The sequence below is a fragment of the Labrus bergylta genome, chromosome 8 (assembly GCF_963930695.1).
Source record: "Labrus bergylta chromosome 8, fLabBer1.1, whole genome shotgun sequence".
In the NCBI taxonomy this organism is placed as follows: domain Eukaryota; kingdom Metazoa; phylum Chordata; class Actinopteri; order Labriformes; family Labridae; genus Labrus; species Labrus bergylta.
The window spans coordinates 10,490,772-10,510,132 of record NC_089202.1 but is presented as its reverse complement, the minus strand read 5'-3'; the positions used below and the strand labels follow the sequence as shown (position 1 = coordinate 10,510,132).

The 19,361-nt window shown below is 42.8% G+C and overlaps 1 protein-coding gene across 2 annotated transcripts in view; it reads right to left on the bottom strand.

Annotated features, from left to right (window-relative positions):
• The window catches only part of kirrel3l (kirre like nephrin family adhesion molecule 3, like), a 32,965-nt gene extending 21,238 nt beyond the window's left edge, over positions 1 to 11,727 (bottom strand). For both annotated transcript variants that reach the window (XM_020637389.3, XM_020637390.3), the window contains exon 1: positions 11,135 to 11,727. In XM_020637389.3, coding sequence (XP_020493045.1) covers positions 11,135 to 11,174 — 40 coding nt within the window. In that variant the 5' untranslated portion in view covers positions 11,175 to 11,727. The remainder of the gene's footprint in view (positions 1 to 11,134) is intronic.
• Between the last annotated feature and the right edge of the window lie 7,634 nt (positions 11,728 to 19,361).

The following is a 19,361-nucleotide window of genomic DNA, read 5'->3' as shown; positions in this document are numbered from 1 at the left end:
TCAAAGCAAGAACATGAAGGAAGGATCTTTCATCCCTGCATATCTTTCCTGGCGTTTACTGCTGGCCTTATTAACAGAGCTGTGAGTGACGGAGGCAGAGTGTTGCAGGGAGAATCTCAGGGGGCTTTGATGGAGGCAAGCGATGGAGCCGCAGCAAGCAGGCTGAGGGCGAGATCATGCTTGCGTTTATCCGCTCAAAGAAAGTTCTTTGTCTTCTCACTAACACTCCTTTTATTTCTCTGTATCTTCTACTCCATTGGTTGGACTAGTGCTGTATTCTGTCCCAATCATACCATGGCATTGCAGATTTCCTTGGAGTCAAGCAGCTTTCAATAGGTCTTTGTCACACTGGGTGGGTCGGCTCATTGACTGTGAAACCCTGCACATATGGTGGCTGAGTGTTGGGATGTGTCATGGTAGTGAATGCCATGGGTTGGGCTCTTGACCCCTGGCTGGCCTTTAACACCTTAAAGGCTGCAGCAGCAGGTTTGTAGCTTGATGAACTTAAACACTTTATTATGTTGCCTGTTTACGGGGTGTGTTTTCTTTGGGGGTTTTACTCTGGGTGAAGAATGTTCAGTCTGTGGTAGGGGCAGATGTGTACTATGTGACTGTTTTACCAAACATGTAGCACACGTCTTTTCTCAGGCTGCATACGGACACACACTATGTTACACGTTTTTTTTTTTTTTTTTTAACACAATAGAAGTAACAGTGGCTGTTTCTTTGATGGCCAGACGGAGAAATCTCCTTTTGTCCCCATGCGAGAAGACTTTTAATTAAGCGTCTAACAAGGACGTCTAGAGCTTCAACTGTGCCAACAATGCCACCCAAATAGAACCCCATTACTCAGGGAAATGAGTTCAGATTCTGTCCACATGTCTGATCATGCTACAAAGACAATGGAAGCGGACTTTTTAACTATTAAAGCACACATCTTAAGATCACCTTCTGTCATTCCTTCTATCTTTCTGACTGGAAAACAAGACTTTTTTTCTGGCAGGTCACATCTACCAAGTGGCCACAGGTTTTGGGCTATGATACACAAGTGAAGCGTTACATGCTCTTAAGGCCATCTGTTGAGATGATCGATCACTAGACAGAGTGTGGAGATAACTCCCTCAGCCTGCCTGGTGGCTACCACTGATCCAATATCACCCTCACAGGATATGGTATGAATCACAGGAAGTTGAGGTTGATCTGTATAGATTGTGCCGCTTGATTACAAATGGGAGTAAATCCTATTTGGCTAAGGCACAAGAATACCTCAGGGCCACACTGTGTTTGCGTGACTGTGTGCAACATGCCCTTCTCTAAGTGTAAAATCATAGCTTTTTTAACCATCTCCGTTTACCGACTATTGATATTTCTTGAGTCCTCTCCACATTCTGTCCTACCCCCCGTTCATTTACTACTGCTCAGTCCATCCTGCTCTTAAATCTCCCCTTCTTGAGGGAGTCGTCTTTTAAATCTTAATTAAAACAGACTCCAAACCCCCCCCCCCCCTCCCAGGGGCTGGCTGAAAGCAGCTTAGAACAATCAAGAGGACGGATTAGAAGTGAGAAGAAAAGAAGAGAAGAGGAGACTCAAGAGGAAGGGTGGGAGGAGGAAAAAACAAGGAGAATGGAATAGCAGAAAAATATTGAAAGCAGAGCGAGGGAGATGACCCCTTTCCTTCATCCCCCTGATCCTCTCTTCTTCCCCCGTTGTTGTCTCTCCCTCTCTCTCAGGGCTCTGGAGTCTCGGCCTGACCTATTGACATTCAGCTTCTCGGCAGATTAAGCAAGGAATGGAGCCTCTGGAAAGGGTAAACACACTGGAGGAACAATGACCAACAGGCGGCAACCTTATTGGATTCTAATTAACTGCCAGGAGAGATGGCTGGGGGCATGTTAAGTGTTGTGGGACACAAGTTAGAGCCCCAGACCTTAAGTAAAAAATGTACATCACCAACAAATCCCCTTTTTTCCTTTAAGATTATATCTCTCTTTTTGTCTTCCTCTGTATCTCTCTAGCCTTTCTTTTCTCCTCTCTTCGCCTTCTGTTTCACATATGGCCCATGAGAACGCAAAAACAGAGGCATTACAAAGCACTCCTTAGAGAGCTTTCCTGCCACCCCTCTATTCTGGGACACATCTTCCTTCCTTTCTTCCTTCTCCTCTTTTTCAACAAGGTGGAACGATTCTCGTCCCCAAGAGGTAGCCTGTTTGAGCGATAAGGTTAGAAAAGGCTGAGAAATTGTGGGTGATTATTTGATATTGAAGAGATTAAATTATCTTGAGTGAGGGAGAGGGATGAAGGAGAGGAAAGTCATTCCACTGCATCCCCCTTGGGAGGAATGCTACCAGTGGGAGTGAGAGAGCAAAATGGGAAGGAGTAAAAAGAACTGAACCTCAGTGGTCATAATGTGTGTGTGTGGGAAGGGGATGCTTTTCGTGCTTCTTTACCAATTAACTGGACGCTAATTTGAGTGAGTCCAAGCAAGTCTCTGTATATGTGTGAACTGAGTGGGTCTTCTTTCTTTAGAGGTCCCCTGATTAGGCAAACTCACAATGGTGCTGTGGTTTCTGGAGTCCCTTTTATGAAACCACCAGGTCTAATTAGACTGCTCTCGTTAATGTGTTAGTGTGAGAGAAGGTCTAAGCCATTGTGGATTGAAGCTCACACAGAAGGGGGGGAAAAAAAGCAATGCCCTGCTAGAGACAGGCCATCGTCACCTCAGCAGGCATAAAGCAATCCATTAATTGGTGTGAAAACACACACGCACAGGCATAAAGCCACACATGTGCAAACACACACACACTCTCACACCTTGACGTGAATACACATCCTAATGTTGTGGGTATTCCATGAACCCGCTGCTTGTTAACACATTACCTGGGATCAAAGAGGTATAGGCTGGAGGGAGAGAGAACCAGAGTAGCCATTATTTGTTGAGCAAAATTGCAGCCCAGTGTTATGTTTGTCCTTCGGCAAACCTGGCAGAAAAGAGGTCTCATCCGTTTCAAAAAATGGGAGGATCTCTTCCCTCGTCACCATCATGTGAGACTCTTTGAAATCCTCAGACTACTTTTTTTTTTTTAATCAAAGCTGGGACGAAATGAATCGGAGCTTCAGTTGTGATCCAAGCCTGGAGGTAGAAAAGAGGATCCACATGACCACTGTCCATTTCCACACCATTACAGCAACAGTCATGGCTGTAATAGGCTGAATTGGGCCATTGATTTCTCTCATGCACCCTCTCTTTTACCCAAAAAAAAATGGTATGTGCCAGTTCTGAAATACACCCAGTTCTTTTATAACAAAATATCACATGCTCAGAGACAGGCCAAACAAAACTTTAACCTCAGCCCAATAAAAGAACACATACTCAAAAACACAACCAATACAATATGTCCCAGCTTGAGTTCCTGGGGAGTTAAACAAAGGACTGAGCTTAAATTGGCTTCCAAAGAACTTCCAAGCACAATCAGGGAGTTGACTGGAGCTACTATAGAGTGTCAGCGGCCTGTTTCGAGAAAGAAGGGTAGTTAGGCTGTGGTCCATAGTGCAGTGAATGGTTAATCTAAAGTGTGACGGCTCAAGAGCTTCCCTCAACCAGCTTCAATAGGCCTCCAATCAGGCCTGACCGACCCTCAATCTTTGGTGAGTAGTTTTAACTGGCTGGTGATTGAGTGGCTTCATTAGGGTCCTATTTATCTTCCCCTGGATCACAGTCCTGAAAGGCTGGTGACGTGCTCAACACACCCACACACTGCCTACATGTGAACCTGAGCAGATGCACAGCAGATTAACAAGTACACAAAACATTCAGCAGCAAAATATTGACTAAGAGCTATAATGCATGGTCAATCTCAGTTTGTTTTAAGCAGTTTACTTTGCAGTGAAGTTTTTTTTTTTCAATCTTCCCACACTTCCTCTCAGCTTTCCTGCAGCCCAAAAAGTCACAAGAACTCTCTAGAAAACTTTCCCTACAGGCCCTGAAGACTGTGATGCCTTCGAGGGTTTGTCATGTGGCTGTATTGAAGAATAACGCCGTCTGAACAAAATTGCAGGCAGGGTCAAATACTGACCTCACGCAGACAGGGACCCTCCCAAACAAGCCACAACAAACAGCTTTATGTAGCCACTCTCTGCCTTTGATCTCAAGAAGCAAAAGATGGAATCCATCTCTTCTCTTCTGCCCTTTTCCTCTTTTTCTTTATGACATCTCCTTATATCTCTCTTTCCCTCCCACTGAGCAGGTGTATTAAATGATGTGACTATTCCAGCAGCCTTGGACCGCACCTCAAAGTGCAGTCTGTGAAGAGGGCTTTTCTCTCCTTCCCTCTTATCTTTTATCCCCTCCATCGCCCCGTCTCCTTTCCTCTTCCTTTTCCCTCCCCCTTTTATCCCTCTCCATCACCTTTACTTCTTTTAACATGTTCTCTCACACTCTTGAATGTTGAAATAGAGCGGGCAATGCCTCTCTTATCTATTTGAATTCATCTACACCTTTCTGTCTCATCCTGTGCGTCTTTCTCTCTTTTGGCCTATTGTCTATTTAGCTATACGTCTAATTATGCTGTCTCACTTATGTAATTAGCACAAAAATAAATGGCTGCCGAAGCTTTGTCTCTCCCCCTTCCCACCCCCTCCCAAATACAGGCTCTGAGAAAACAAATTATGGAGAACAATAGGTACAAATGGCTTCTGCACCAAACCAGATGATGGATGCAGCCCGGGTTCCCCGAATCTCATCGCTTCCTTTTTCCTTTCCTCACTTACTCTGTATACTCAGCCTCCCTTCTCCATTATCTGCACCTCTATATGTCTCTGTTTGGAAACAGGGGAGGACTTGAGCACTCTCTCGCCCAACTACCCTATCATTGTATGGCTGTTTCATCTGTCTTCCCTTCTTGGCACTGACACTATATTCACGCTGACATCATATTAGGCAAGGTCCTTTTTTCTTTCTTTCTTTCTTTCTTTTCTCCACTTTCTCTCTCTCTCTCTCTTCTCCACTCTCTCTTTCTCTTCCCCTGCTGCTGTCTCAACTGGCACTTCTCCCCCCCCCCCCCCCCCACCTCCTCTATCCCCCAGAGCTTTCTGTACACCGCCACTGCAAAGCAAACGCCTGGGACTTTCTAAAGCAAACAGCCAGCATCCTGTACCATAGCCCCATCTGTGGATAGTCTGTGGAGGGAACAATCAGTCTCTCTCCTCCACTGCCTCGTTCCTTTCCAGAACCCCCCCTGGGATCGGCACAGCGCTAGGATGCCTCAGTCAGACGGGTGCAATGTGCTGGAACAATGGTTGGGCTGCTTCCTTCAGGAGGGGTGTTATAGGTTCACCTCAGTCAGCTTGGGAAGCACTTAGCCATGTGTTATTGCCCTCCATGCTGCAGCTTCACAGGAATGTGGCAGAAGCAGAAAAGCCTCCCACTATACACCTTCCTTACCCCCATCCACAACTCTCCGTTTGCAAACTCACACATACACGCATGCATGCACACAACCCCTCTCTGTGTGTCCAAGTGTACACCTGAGATCTAAAGTTTAGCCCAAGGTGCTGAAATATCAGCTTTCTATTAATCCCCCCCAGACTTGCAGTCAGTTACACCTTTGTTGTTTTTTCACCTCTGCCAGGCTGGAAGAAAAACAGCAGGTTTGGTTTACACCATTACAAGCATATCCATTACCTGAAATGCTAGGCTCCTCGCAGTAAATCCCTTTGACCCCTTTGCCTTCCTTTTCTTTCTTTCCCTCTCACACCCTCCCCCTTTTTCTAATGCCATTGGGTCTGTTTGGGGAGAGACACACCTCATACCCTCCTACCCGCCCAACCGCCAACCGCCTAAACCACCCACACACTTCACTGTTCCTCACGTCTCTACGGCTCAATAACATTAACATGCTTCAACCATTGAAGGAGCTGCAGTTAAAAGCCCGATCGATAATCTTTGACTGACAACCCTCAGTTGATAGCAAATTGGCTGCCTTCTCTCGCAGACCTCCCAGGACGAGTTTCTCAGCCATGTCCGAAGTGGAAATAAAAGACGTTGCTTCACGTTCTCCAACCCTTCACCCAGACCCCTACAGTATAACACAGAGAGAGTCTTTCAGTGAGCAGAGGAGACTGAGTCACAAACAAACCACTATTTTGGTTAATGGTACTAACACAATATTAGTGGCAGCGTTCCAGGCACTTAAAACCATCAGGCAGGTTAGATGGAAAGAAGAGTAAGAGGCAGAGTAGTGGACTTAAAGGAGTGAGTATTGAAGCATTAGGGTGTGCACTATTTCCATCATTTATAATGTGAGCAGCAGGGAGGCAACCTCTGTTTTCTTAACTATGTTTTTAGCCATAGTACGACAAGGGGATGATTTGTCCTGAGCTGCAGCATCATTAATTAAACAGTTGGACTTTGACTAATCGCTCCTGAAAGGGCACAGAGCCCTGAAGATGCCAAACACTCATCTCATCTTATCATCCTCTGTGCCAGTCCATGCCCTTGACCTCAGTGTATGTTTCCATTGAGGGGGGAGGGGGATTGGGTCAGAGGGGAGTCGTGAGTCATTTCTGGATGATGTGCACATATCATAAGGATAGGAACAGCCAGATCCTATGTGTAGTAGTAGGTGTCACTGACTATCAAATTTAATATAAGGAGAATAAAATGAAAAGACAGAAAAAAAACAGCATCTGGTATAAAGTAAATGTTGTCTAATGGTATTGTTAGCTGAACTTTTCCTTTTCCTGAGCCCCTACTCAGCTGCCAGAATCCAACAGAGCTATCTTTAATATAAGGTTAAGGAACCCGGCTGGTGAAGATAACACTGGAACAGATATTGCGGCAACGTGGAAGATAAATTTCAATTTGCTATTGGTTTTTGTGTCTCGGCAGGAGATATGAAATTCGTGTCTTGCAGGGCAGGAATTGATTGGAAAATAAGAATGAATGTGTGGTCTAGTATGTCTGCAATCTTTCTGTTGTATGTTGGGTTCTGGGTCTTTTGAAATAGTGATACATCTCTCTACAAGGAAGTGACACTTGTATTTTAGGGGGAGATAAATGCAATCCAGGTCTTCCTTTAAATAGCTGCTACTGTATACCCAAGACTGTTTCCCTTGGGGTGCTGTTTTAGTGGCATGCACAGAATCCCGGTTTCTACCTGTCTCTTTTCTTTCCATTAGTGTGTTTGTACAGAGGAAATAAACAAGTTTTTTCCATCCCCACCAGTCTGTATGCTGATGATACAGCCTGAAGTGCTTTAACCGGGGAAGAAGACTTCAGGCAATGGCAGGAAGTTGACACGGCCCCTCCATTGTCCCGTTCCCTGTCATTTCCTCCCTGGATTCTCCGCACGCCCCAGAGGAATACAAGGTAAGGATGTGCAGAGACGGACACAAGGTGAAAGCAAAAATAAAAAGAGGATGGGTGGACTGGGGTTAAAATAATACTTGAGGAGGCTTGAAGTGCAATCCACAGTTTGCTACCTGAACGCTTTGGCTTGCTGTGTTTAGCCACACAAGCGTGCACATACAGTTAAGTTGCTAACAGCTGATAACAAAGCCTCAGGACACTCTGCCAACTTCTTCATCTGTGTTTACCCGTATGGCAAAGCTGATTAGAGACAGGCAACATTATGAAGCCACCATTGTTTCTTTTCCCCTTCCATTCTGTCCTGCTGTACACATGGTAAGTGTGTGCGCAGAACGGGGGAAACAGGGTTATCTGTTTATGAAAAGGGCAGGAAGACAATAGCATGAGTGCTTGGCAATTTTCAGGGATGAGGACAAACAGCAGGCCTAAGTTTAAGATGTTGATCTTTCATCACTGTCTGTGAGCGTGTGAGAGAGTTGGCAAGAGGAAATGATTTATGGAAATGAAAATCTCAAACATTAACTTTTAAGCTGCTTCAGTGAAACACTTAGGACATCTGAAATACATTTCTTGGGTATGGATCAAGATATAACGTTAAGATCTTACTGTAAATAAATGTAAGAACATCTGATTGAATGTTAAATTTAGCACCCCAGCAGCAAAACCATTACAAAAGCCCTCTCGCTGACAGGAAATCAAAGTAGGCCAAAATGCATCTATATCTTTGCCATGACTTTGTCTCCTAAATAATGCAAGACACTTCTGTTCAAGACTCTGCTGCGTTCGGGTTCTGCTGCGTCTGCATTATTGTGCACCACGTCTCTAACACTCCTCATCTGCTGGCTGGCTTGCCCAGGTTCTTTCTGCCAAACTTTTTCCCACTTAGCTACTTATCCTCAATCTCGTTATATCACAAGGAGTGAAGATGACGGAGAAGAGAATAGGAGAACCAACCGGAGAGACAGGAGAACATGAGCATGTTTGCGAGAGATCAAGTGTATGTGTGACAAGAGAGTGAGACAGGAGCAACAAGATAGAAACAAGGTTAAAGATTGTCAGTGTTCTTAGTCAGTGTTCCCCCGCAGCTTGTCAGCTTAATCATCAAGACACTTGTGACATAGTGAATCTATCCCTGCAACAAGACGGCTTTTCCTCTGTCCTCTCTCCCCATCCTCATCTTAAACTCTGTTTCTCTTTGCCCATTCTGATTTCCTCCACAAGAATTCAAAGAGCAGCAGAACGGCAGTTCATAAAATATGCACAGTTTCCTAAAACCAAGCTCTTGGGACCTGCTGCCACTGCATCCACAAATATAGCTGCACTGAGGAAAAGACAAATCTCTGGTAATGGGAAAGGGAAGGGTGGTGCGGTGGGGAGGAGAGGGCTCGGTCAGGGCTTATCACTTCCTCAGCTTAATATCACTTCTCCGTCTGTGCCTGTGTGAGCTTGCATGAAGTACGTGCATGCAGAGGCTTTCAACCTTTGGTGAAAGTCTGCCAGCCGCCTCCGGCCCATTAGGCAGAAATGCTCTCCTGTCCTTGCATCCCATAGTCACACATTTTGCAACTGGGCAAAAGAGTTGTGGGAAGAAGAAGCAAGGTGGGAAATTTCCACTTCTTTTCTCTATAGTGTGACATGACAGGCAATGCGACTTAAGAGGAAGGGAGAGAAACTAGTAATCTCGTCTTGCAGCCCTTTGAACTTGGCCCGATGAGACGCAAGGCGACCCAAAGCAAAAGGTTCCAAAGAGCTCACTGAAGATTACTCGGAATACTGATGCAATGTGGGATCCAATTCCTGTGGGCACCCAGGGGACTTTACCAGAGAGTAAATTATTAGTGTTATGTGAGACTACTTATGTACAAATGTATGCTATATGCCGTACCCAAAATTCAAAGGGGAGACATGTGCTGTGGCCAAATTTTCCTTCGGTAGAAGACTGGCACAATAAATGAGGTCTAGGGTCTCTTAGGTTCTAATTAGGGCAGCTGTTCATTATTTGTGTGTGTGTGTTTAAGAGAGCGAGGGAGAAGATGAGTAGTGTGTGTCTGTGTGTGTGTGCTGAGGTTTAGGTCAGAGGGAAATATGCCACTGTCGAGCTACCACTCAGTCTCATCCAGCTGTTGCTAGTCTGTCAGGGAGCAGAGGTCTGCCGGTGTCATATCCCTCCCCCCCAGAGCTTTGACTAACGACAAAATCATGCGGAACCGAGGCGGAAAGTAAAGATGTACCGACAACAACTGGCTATTGAGAAAGCTTTGCCATTTCGCTTTTTGGAGCTGCAAAGACTGCATGTGATTCAGTCATTAAGATCCAAACATACCCTCTGGCTGAGGCGGAGAAAATAAAAGAATTTGGATTTCAGTTTTGCAACTTTTTGACCCTGCCAGAGAAGATCTTTGTCAGTGTGATGGTGTTGTTTATCTACTTACATTTAAATGTCATTACTTTCTCTAAAACTCCAAATCCCAAGTAATTTGCACTATAGTTTATCAACTCTCAAAATGTTTTTAAGCAAAAAGTAAATTAATGTTAATTGCTGCAGTGAATAATTAAAGCATCTTTAAGATTATATGCATACTAAAAATATATGTTCTCTGTCTTATCTATTGTTACAAGATCACAGGAAGTTGAATAAAGCTTGAAAAACTATGTTCATAAGACAGTCAGACATGCATTAAATTAAACACTATTAGTTTTTTAAATATTGTATATTTTAAGAATTAAATTGAGAAAACTCAGAGATTCATAAACAGACAATTTTTGTCAACTCTGTAAACAAAAAGCAGCAGGGGGTTCTGTGTGTGTTCTGTGTGTGTTGGGGGGGGGGGGGGGGGGGGGGGGTGCAGTCAGACAGGTGCGTTATGTCTCTTAATGTCTTCCGAAAAACAAATGCTCCCCTCTTTCACTCACTCTCTCAGTCCATCCCTTTCTTACTCTCTCTCCCTGTATCCCTTTCGCTCTCTGTCTGCTTTGCTCCATCCCAGACGCATGGACAAGCGAGACCATGCACCCTTTCTGATGAGTTTACGCACCACGAATAGGTTTTTGGGTTGTAGTTTTACGACTTAAAATTCAGGTCAAGCCATGATGTCCAACAAAACATATTATTCCCACTTCGTTGATTTCAGGATACAAACTATCGATTTGTTTTAATAATAAAAGGGGAATACATTCAGGGGACTGCTGACTTTAACTTAAGGGAGCTGCGGAGCTCCGCTTGTAGCTGCCTTATTTCGTTGCATCGTTCTCTGCTTTTTTAGTATCCAAGCATTACGTCCTCATTTAAAAACACAAAATAATTTCTTATGAATGGACACCTTATAGGCATTCACGATGCAGTCCAGAGCAACAAATCCCACGGGTAAAATGCACTATAGGCTGAGTGAAACTTTCCGTTCGTGCGCCCGTATTCGCAGCCCCATGAATGACTACTCGATCCCCTAAAACAGAGATCGTCTCTCTCACACATCCGAAATCTCAACCAAAGCAGGAACAATCACAGCTATCCCAAAATTACGCAGTGCCATTACCCGCCGTGTCGGCTTACAGACAGTGAAACCTCCTGCTGTAATCACTCCTTCTAAACTAATTAAACATTTACCAGAGATTAACAGCTGTGAATTGTAGCACTGCAGCATCTCCGTTTTCCCCCTACAGCAGCGCACCGGATGGCTTGACGCAGCGCGCCAGTGTGGAGCGCGGTCCATCCTCTCCTCTAATAAAGACCTGCATGCATAACAAGCAAAGAACAAACGGGTGTCTTACCTGTGACCATAAGGCAAAAGATGAGGTATAAAGCCGTCATTGTAGTAGCTCTGGCTGCTTGTTCTGTGATGTGGAAGGATTTACTCGCTCTGCCTGATATGTGACCGAGCTGGGTACAGTCCTCCGCGGCGGCACCGGAATATCACCGGACGAACAAGCGCTGATGTTCGTCTATAAAATCATCCACTTGTAAGGAATTGTCTCTGAATAGTCTGTAAACTATTAGTTAAAAATGCTCCTCCATAGTTGGTAACTTTCCCCTATGCATCAGCGTCTTTTCCAGTGTCCGTTTTCCTTCACGCTGGCACAGATTTTTACCTCTCACGCGCTCTCTTACAGTCCATTAGTGAACAATTGTTTCAATCAGTGCGTTCATCCACAGTCCACTTTTGAACCTGCTTACAAGCGATCTCTCCTCCTCGCCATGCAGTGCGCGCTGGTAAACTCTCACCCTGTTCCCACTGTGTAACACACTCACTCCTCTCTCTCGCACACTCTTCCCTCCCTGACGCTCTCCTCTGTTTACTTCTCACTCCCTCTTGCCAATGGGAAATGTGCACTGACAGTCATCTGGTGGGGAGAGAGGGGGTAAAACCAAATCTGGCAGGAGCTATATTGGAGAAGCCCCTCTGCTTCCAGAGCTGGGCAGGGGGGGGGGGGGGGGTCCGAGGCCCCCGCCCCCAGGGAGCAGTGATTGGCTGAGCGGCGTCACTGGGAGGGTATTTAAAGCATTTATTCTCTTTTAAATGAGTGCCCTAACAGTTTAAGGTGGAGTAGCCCTCACTGAGACTTGAAAATAAAAATCTTCAAACAATGTGGTGCACATTTTGGAGGTTAATACACACTGCTGTTATCTAGAGATGACACATTTTAAGTTCTTTACTGAACTTAAAATCCCCAATAATATCTCATAGGTATGGTACAGTATGTTGTTAGGTAAACTGTTCAGCCTTTTACCCAGAGTCCTGTATATCAGTTTCACTTATAATAAACATAATGAAACACTGATGCCTCAATATATCCTACAAAAGAAAGCATGAGCATCATGCAATCATTTTTATGAAGTCACTTTTCATTCCACCTGGTGGCTGCTAGAGGTGGCGAAAAACAGCATGCTGTCAGGCTGGCAGTCTTTCTTTTTCTTAAAAACGTGTTTGTGAGTGATATGTTCGGCTGTTTAAAAGAGAGCAGGGGAAGGTTTTTCAGAAAACATTACAGTGAGTTAAAGCTTTGTCCAAACCAGAGTGCCAAAATCAACACATAATGGAAGGTCCTTGAAGCTTTAATCGTGGTAAGACTTAAAGCTTGGGGAGGATATTTCAATCAAGTACACTTTTGTCAAATTTAATCTCTAGACAATCTTAGTCATGTTTTCTACTTACCGGTAACCATTTATTTCCTCGATGTCTGTTCACAATCTGTTCTGTGTGTTCGCTGAAAAAAATGATTTGTCTCTTCACTGCCCTGGCTTTGAAAACAGACAACAAAGTTGTTCAGAGCAAACAACAACAAAATGTAACTTAATAGCAATATTTAACTTTCTGACCTATTTCAACCTCTGCTAGCTACTCCTCGTCAGCCATGTCCTCCCAAAGAGGAACACAGTTAGTAGTAGCAATGAAATTGCTTCCCCAATTGAGGCTATTTTATCCTTGGGCGACAGACGCTGTGGATTTCCCCAATTTGCTTGTAACGTGAGGACTTCAGCTTGTGTGCTGTTGTTTCCCTGTTTTACCCTAAATGCACGTCCATGAAGTTAAGGGCAGAGCTCCTGACAGAGCAATCATTGTAAGAGTTTTGTTATGTTTTTTAGTGTTAAACAATCATTCTCAAAAAACATGTACTTTTCCTTGATTAACATTAATTCAGTTAATGGTTTACATTTGTTTGCTTTACTTTATTTTGCAATTGAAGAAATATCTTTTTAAGACTTTCGAGTATGCATCACTTTTAGTCCTAAAACTAGGGCCTGACCGATATGGGACTTTGGGGGCCAATACTAATATCCATATTGGGGATGTACTGTATGTATGCGCATGTATGTGCATCACGGCTTTACACTCCGGAGAGTAATAATGCCTGTTGAAATCATAAAGCACACATGTGAACGATAACTGCCAGTTTAATACAATGATAATCAAATTAAATGTTATTTGACTGGTGAATAAATCTAGTAATATATGTGCATATCTGTGATAAAAAATAGCCGATACCAATAGTCCCTTGAGACGCTAATATCGGCCAATATTATCGGCTGGCCAATTTATCGACTGGCCGATTAATCGGTCAGTTTTTTAAACGACAAACGAATCAAACAAAGTTTATTTGCTTCTAAAGTATAAAGTTGTCAACTATCAAACAATATCTGGTTAAAAGGAGTAACTAATGAAAATAAGTACCAAATTTGATACCCTCCTTCCATTACGCAAAATATACTCAAACAAATGAAGGTGATTTGAATGTAAGAAAGTTGCTTTAGAGCAGTATCAGCTGGAGATGTTTGGCAAATGGTGAAATGATCACTTCTAACAAAGCAGTAAATCTGTCAGCATGACATCTGTTGATGAACCTGTTGTCTTGCGTTGACTTGGCCGACCCATATGTTGTTCAACTTAACTATTTATTGCTATGTTAGTTAACTTACAAATTAGTTTTAAACTAAAGAACCTTATGTACAGGTTTCCCGAATATATTTTGCTAATTATTTCTTTTGAAGTTTGTCTCAAAACATCGTTTTTTTTTTCAGGTGCAGTTTGATCTAAAAAGAGCCTATTGTTCATTGTAAAACAGCCGCGCTAAAATGAACAGAAGAGAACTGAATCATTATCATATTTAAACAAAAGCTTTTATAAAGAGATGAAAACAGTCTATCATTTGCCTGTGGCTGTTTATAGGCTTGTTCTTTGATGTTGTTCATTAGCTATTCAAGGATCTATTGATTAACCAAAATAATAGGCCTTGCAGTCATCTGGTTAATCAGTCTTTCACTTGTATGTGTATTGTACCAAGCAATGATCTAATTTAATGTGAACACAACCCCCTCCATCACACACACACACACACACACACACACACACACACACACACACACACACACACACACAGACACAGACACACACACACATGCCCTGTTAACTCAACCAGGTGGTTAGAGCTCCATAAGACTGTGAAAAATTCATCAAAGTGTGAATTTGGACACTGAGGACTTCAGCTTCTGTGGATTCCAGAAAACATCACACACAGAATAAGAGTCTTTATTTCTGACATTTATCGCTGAATTTAATTAAAGGTTGAACCACATGATGCGTATAGGGCTAACCTCTCATGAGCCCAACCCCAAAACAATAGTTTTTAAAACCCCTGGGCCGGCCCTTCCTGTTTATTGCCTCCCTGTAATGCAAACATAAGGGTCCCCTGCTAGTAAACACATGTTGATGGAAGAAACAGCTTGCACAGCTGGGAAGCCAACCCAGGTTAGCGTGAATGAGCACATGGGTAAATGAGTGTGTCTGAATGTGTGTATGCACAGGAAAAGATGTGTTGTATTTACATACATCAGTCACTGTGTGATGGACTGTAGGTTGTGTGGGTGTTTACATGTGAAAGATAGAAAAAAAAACAAAAAAGAATGTGCACATTCTTTGTTGTGTGTGAGTGTGTTTGTAGGCCACTGTGTGCATGTGTGAAACCATCAATGAGTGACTGACTGAAGGCGGGGGCCCGGGTGAGCAGTAAACACAGCAGGGTGCCTCTAACAGTTGTGTTGTGATAATAAAATCAGCATCCATTGTGAAAAGTCTGTCAGCAGGCATGACGCTGTGATTGAAATGTATGATCTCCTATGGCTCACACAGATGGACACGTAAGAGGGCAAAAACAGATGATACAAGCCCTTGCATCAGTTTGAGCCAATAGTCTTAATTATTCTGGCCTCAGTGGCATCAAATGGAGGGCGCCCATACTCCCTGAGCTTTTGAGTGTGTGAATAATTTATAAATAAAAAGGGGGTTTTCAGCTGTGGGTTTATTAATAATAAATATGGTTTGATATTTACTAAACTGTTCAGAGGGAGAAAGGGGTGACAGTTAAGACGTCGTTTGCATGGTAATTGTAAGGAGGTAATAAATAAGGCATGAAGTGGAGATATATGGAAATGTGATTCACAGGGAAATGAGAATAATTTAACAAAATATTATCCCAGTCCCTGTTTGACCCGAGGTCAATTAAAAAAGAGATGTCAGTCGTGGGGAACGGCATGCTGGGCCTTAAAATTACAATCGCTTGCTTTTCTCTTTTTGTCTGGCTGGAAAGCAGATCTAACGCTCAAGTGGAGGAAAATGTATTCATACCGACACAAACCATGTGTTCAGTTTGAATGAATATTAAACTGAATAAAGTCAACCTTATTATCCAATGCAGGAAAATGAAGACATTTCTTGCTCAAAAGTAAAACATGAGCTGGAACTTGAGGAATGTGAGTTTTGTTTTGTTTAAAAACCTTGTACCGCTGTGAAAACTCTGCATAGTTTTCAGTGAAAACAGACATCATACTTACATTATGAAACGTTTTATATAAGCATTATGAAAGAATCCCGTTTTAACGCTTAAACACACATTAATCATTTTCCCTTGATTAAATCTGCATCATAATTAATAAGCTTAGTCTTGGGGCTTGAAATATGGCCGGCCGGATTGATGAATATTAACATCCTGCTCTATTTACTGTGCTGTGTGTCCATATAACAATGTTTGGGTTCCTCTAGGGGTCCAAGGTTTATGCTGCTATCCATATGAGAAACATTACACCAGCTTTTACTGTAATTGTGATATTGAATGTTGAGCTGATCTGTGTCAACCATAACTCTAAATGCTGCTACAAGCTCATAACTCATGAGGACATATACCTTTGCTATGCAGTGGTATCCATCTGCCCAGCTTGCGAGCAATTCAAAGCCTGTCTCCTCTCTCTCCCATTCCAATAATGTGACGTCAGTCCACTGCACTGGTAGGAAATTTGCAATTAAGCATTTTCTCTATATGTGATTGACGAGCAGAAGGAGGGCCATTAAAGCTCAACACAGACCTGCAGCTCTCTCTGCAGTCTATAGGATTATTTCCAGACTCATATCAAATCCATGTCCTCTGCCCTAATATCAGAATATGACTCTGGCCACCCATGGATTTTGTTTTTGTCTGTAATGAAAGTCTCTCTGGGGATCCGGTTCAGGGATTCTTTTCCTCCGGGGTCAAGGAGAGGTTGAGGCTTCTGGTTCAAGCTGCGCTTAGAAAGGCGTGTGTATTACAGTGGTGGGATGTTGAACTCAGCTTTTCTTTTGTTATACAGAAAAGATCTGCCATCTGATATTACAGTATGAATATGGGGAATGTGAGGTGCAGGCTCGCATGGTCATCAAGTCCTCATGACAAGAAGAAGGTGAAGCTGCATACTCTAACTCTGATGTAGATTCATCATTAAGGAGTAAAACCTGGGCTCCCCTTCAATAATAATCAAACAGTATATGTCATGTGGTTCCAATGGGAAAAAAAAACATATAACTCCTGCTCAGAGTCTTTTGTCTGTTTAATCTATCTGTATTGTTATCTGCTGGGCTTTCCCTTTTTAAGGAGGGTTGCCTTAAAGGTAACATAGCATTTGATGTAGTTCAGCAGTGAGCAGTGAAGCACTTGCTTTTTAATTTACAGTAGTCAGCAGAAGATGCCCAGATAGGCTATAGGTAAAGTGGTTGTGAGAGTGATGTATTGTATTTGCATTACCATGAAGTCATACTACCATTCTTCACTAGTTATGTAGTAAGCTACTTAGCAGCCATGAGTGGGCTACATATAACAGAATCATCCGAATTCAATAGAAATCTCTAAACTCCAGGTCAAAAGACAGACACGTGCTTATTCAATTGAATGACCAGCATCCTTGGGATTTTTTTAATGGTCTATAAACCATTTCTTCTTAGTAAGAATTGTCAAAAGGCAACTCACTTAATGGGTTCTCTTTCAAAGTGTATAAAGTGTTTTGTGTTTTAGAACTCTGTTATATAGCCCAGTGTTAAACATGGTAGCTATAAAATCATTTCTTAGCTTGTGCACTCATTTACTATTCATTTGTAGAGGCTAGTCAACTAATAGCTTCACCAAACAAAGACCAGTTGAGTTTTAACAAAATTGTACTGTTTTGAACAACCATTTTTTTTAAATCTTCCTCATACTTAAAAAGAAACAGATATTTATACTCCAGAGTTAGCTAGAAGGGCCAGCTTTCATAATACAATTTTCAATTATACACTATGCATAGTCTTTGAAAAAGGGATAGCCGATCATTTTTCATCATCTGAAAGTGCTACCAAAAGGTAACTTCCTTTCCTTTTTGCAAGCCAGCACTTCATCAACCTGACATGTGCTTTCACCCTCTTCTTCAACAAAGTGATTACAACATCCCCAAAATTTAAGATCAGATTGACTGGGTCCTTGGCCAGCCAGGCCGTGTCTTTGCTGATAAGTACAGCAGTAAGCTGTCTGAAATATTCATGCTCTGATGCAGAGTTGTTGTCCCTTGATGGGCCTCACCATGTGCAACATCTGTTCCTGATGTCATGCACGTTTGTGTGTGCCAGAAATGCCCTGATGGCGTCAGTGGCATCTCTGCTTAACATAGTCATGTCCAGACACACAGCGCTCCACTCAGCTACGATAAATATCTGAGAAGACGATAGTGATCTAGTCGCCCGGACAGAACTATTGAACTCTTTCTTAATCCATAAACATAGATTAGTCGCTGCCGTCGCACTCTGAGATCAGCACTTCTGCCACTCACTGATGAATGTGTCAGTTTATTGTTTGCTCTATCAACAGTTCATAGCTTTTTAGTATGCAATTGCATCTTTGCAATTACTAATCACGTGCAATGTTTACCTGGCCCTATATTCATTTCATTGTATCAACAACACCAGGGTTGTTGTTTTTTTTTAAACTGGCTTTTTCTTCTGGATAGAAGTGTGTGGAAGGCAGGCTCTGGCTATATCGGGAGTGTGTGATGAATTTGTACTGTTGATCTCTGTAAGCGGAGCGGAGTGAGGAGGACGTTGAGAGCGTGCATAAAATGTCACTTCCTGGAGCTTTCACGGAAAATATGACCCGGGGAAACATTTTATACAGGCAACACAGATAGACAGTGAACTACTTTTTCACATCAGTTAACCGTTCGCTTATTAATGGGAGAGAAAAAATGATTTATATATGTAAAAAGTTACATATAGCCTCTTTAATAAGCTGCCAACAAATTAATATAGTTTGCTCAATAATCTGAAATTATTGTTAATAGTGTACTTTTTATCCTATTTAAGGTACAAGAAAGTATAATTACATTCTTATCAAATTCTTATTTGGGTGGCTGTGGCTCAGTGGTTGAGTTGGCAGTTCAATCCCCAACTCCTGCAGTCCACATGTAGTAGTGTTTGTGGACAAGACACTGAACCCCAAATTGCTCCAGAGTGGCAAAGCCAGCGGTGGGTGAATGTGTATGAATGGAATTAGTCAATACTGATTGGCACTTTCCATACTGCGTCAGCCATCAGTGTATGAAAGCGCTATATAATTACAATCCATTTTACCATTAGTGTGTATATGTCCATTTTAGTTGCCTGTGAATAGAATAACACAGTATTCTGAGACAAAAGAAATAAACGTAAAAAATGGTAAAAGGTAAGTGGCCATATTGGTTTAACCATTTATCAGTTGATGCTGACCTCTTATGTCTGTGACATGAAAAATACACACTGAGAAGGACAGACAGCACCACAGAGTCAGCACTCGTCAAGGTGGATAGCGTCCTGGATGCAGTGTCCATATTAGTCCAGAAACTTCAGTCACAGCTTCCTTCACCACTGTGCTTGCCTCGCTGTCCGCTGACAATCACATGAATAGGCCACGACTGGCTGCTTGTTTTGTGCCATGATCCCTTGCTGCTCATGATGCTGAAAAAAATAAATAACTCAGCTCTGCACTGCTATAAATAATGGATGACTCGTCCACTGTCACTTTTCATAGCATGTCAAGTCACGGCCTGGCCATTATTAGGGTCTGTCCTCTTCCCCTTTCTGCCTCTGACTCCAGTTTTGTTATTGTTCTGCTCGACTTGCCTGCACACCTCTTCAGTGGGTTGGCTGTCAGTCTATCTCTGGGTTAGTGCAGTTGATGGTTGCCACGGAGAAGA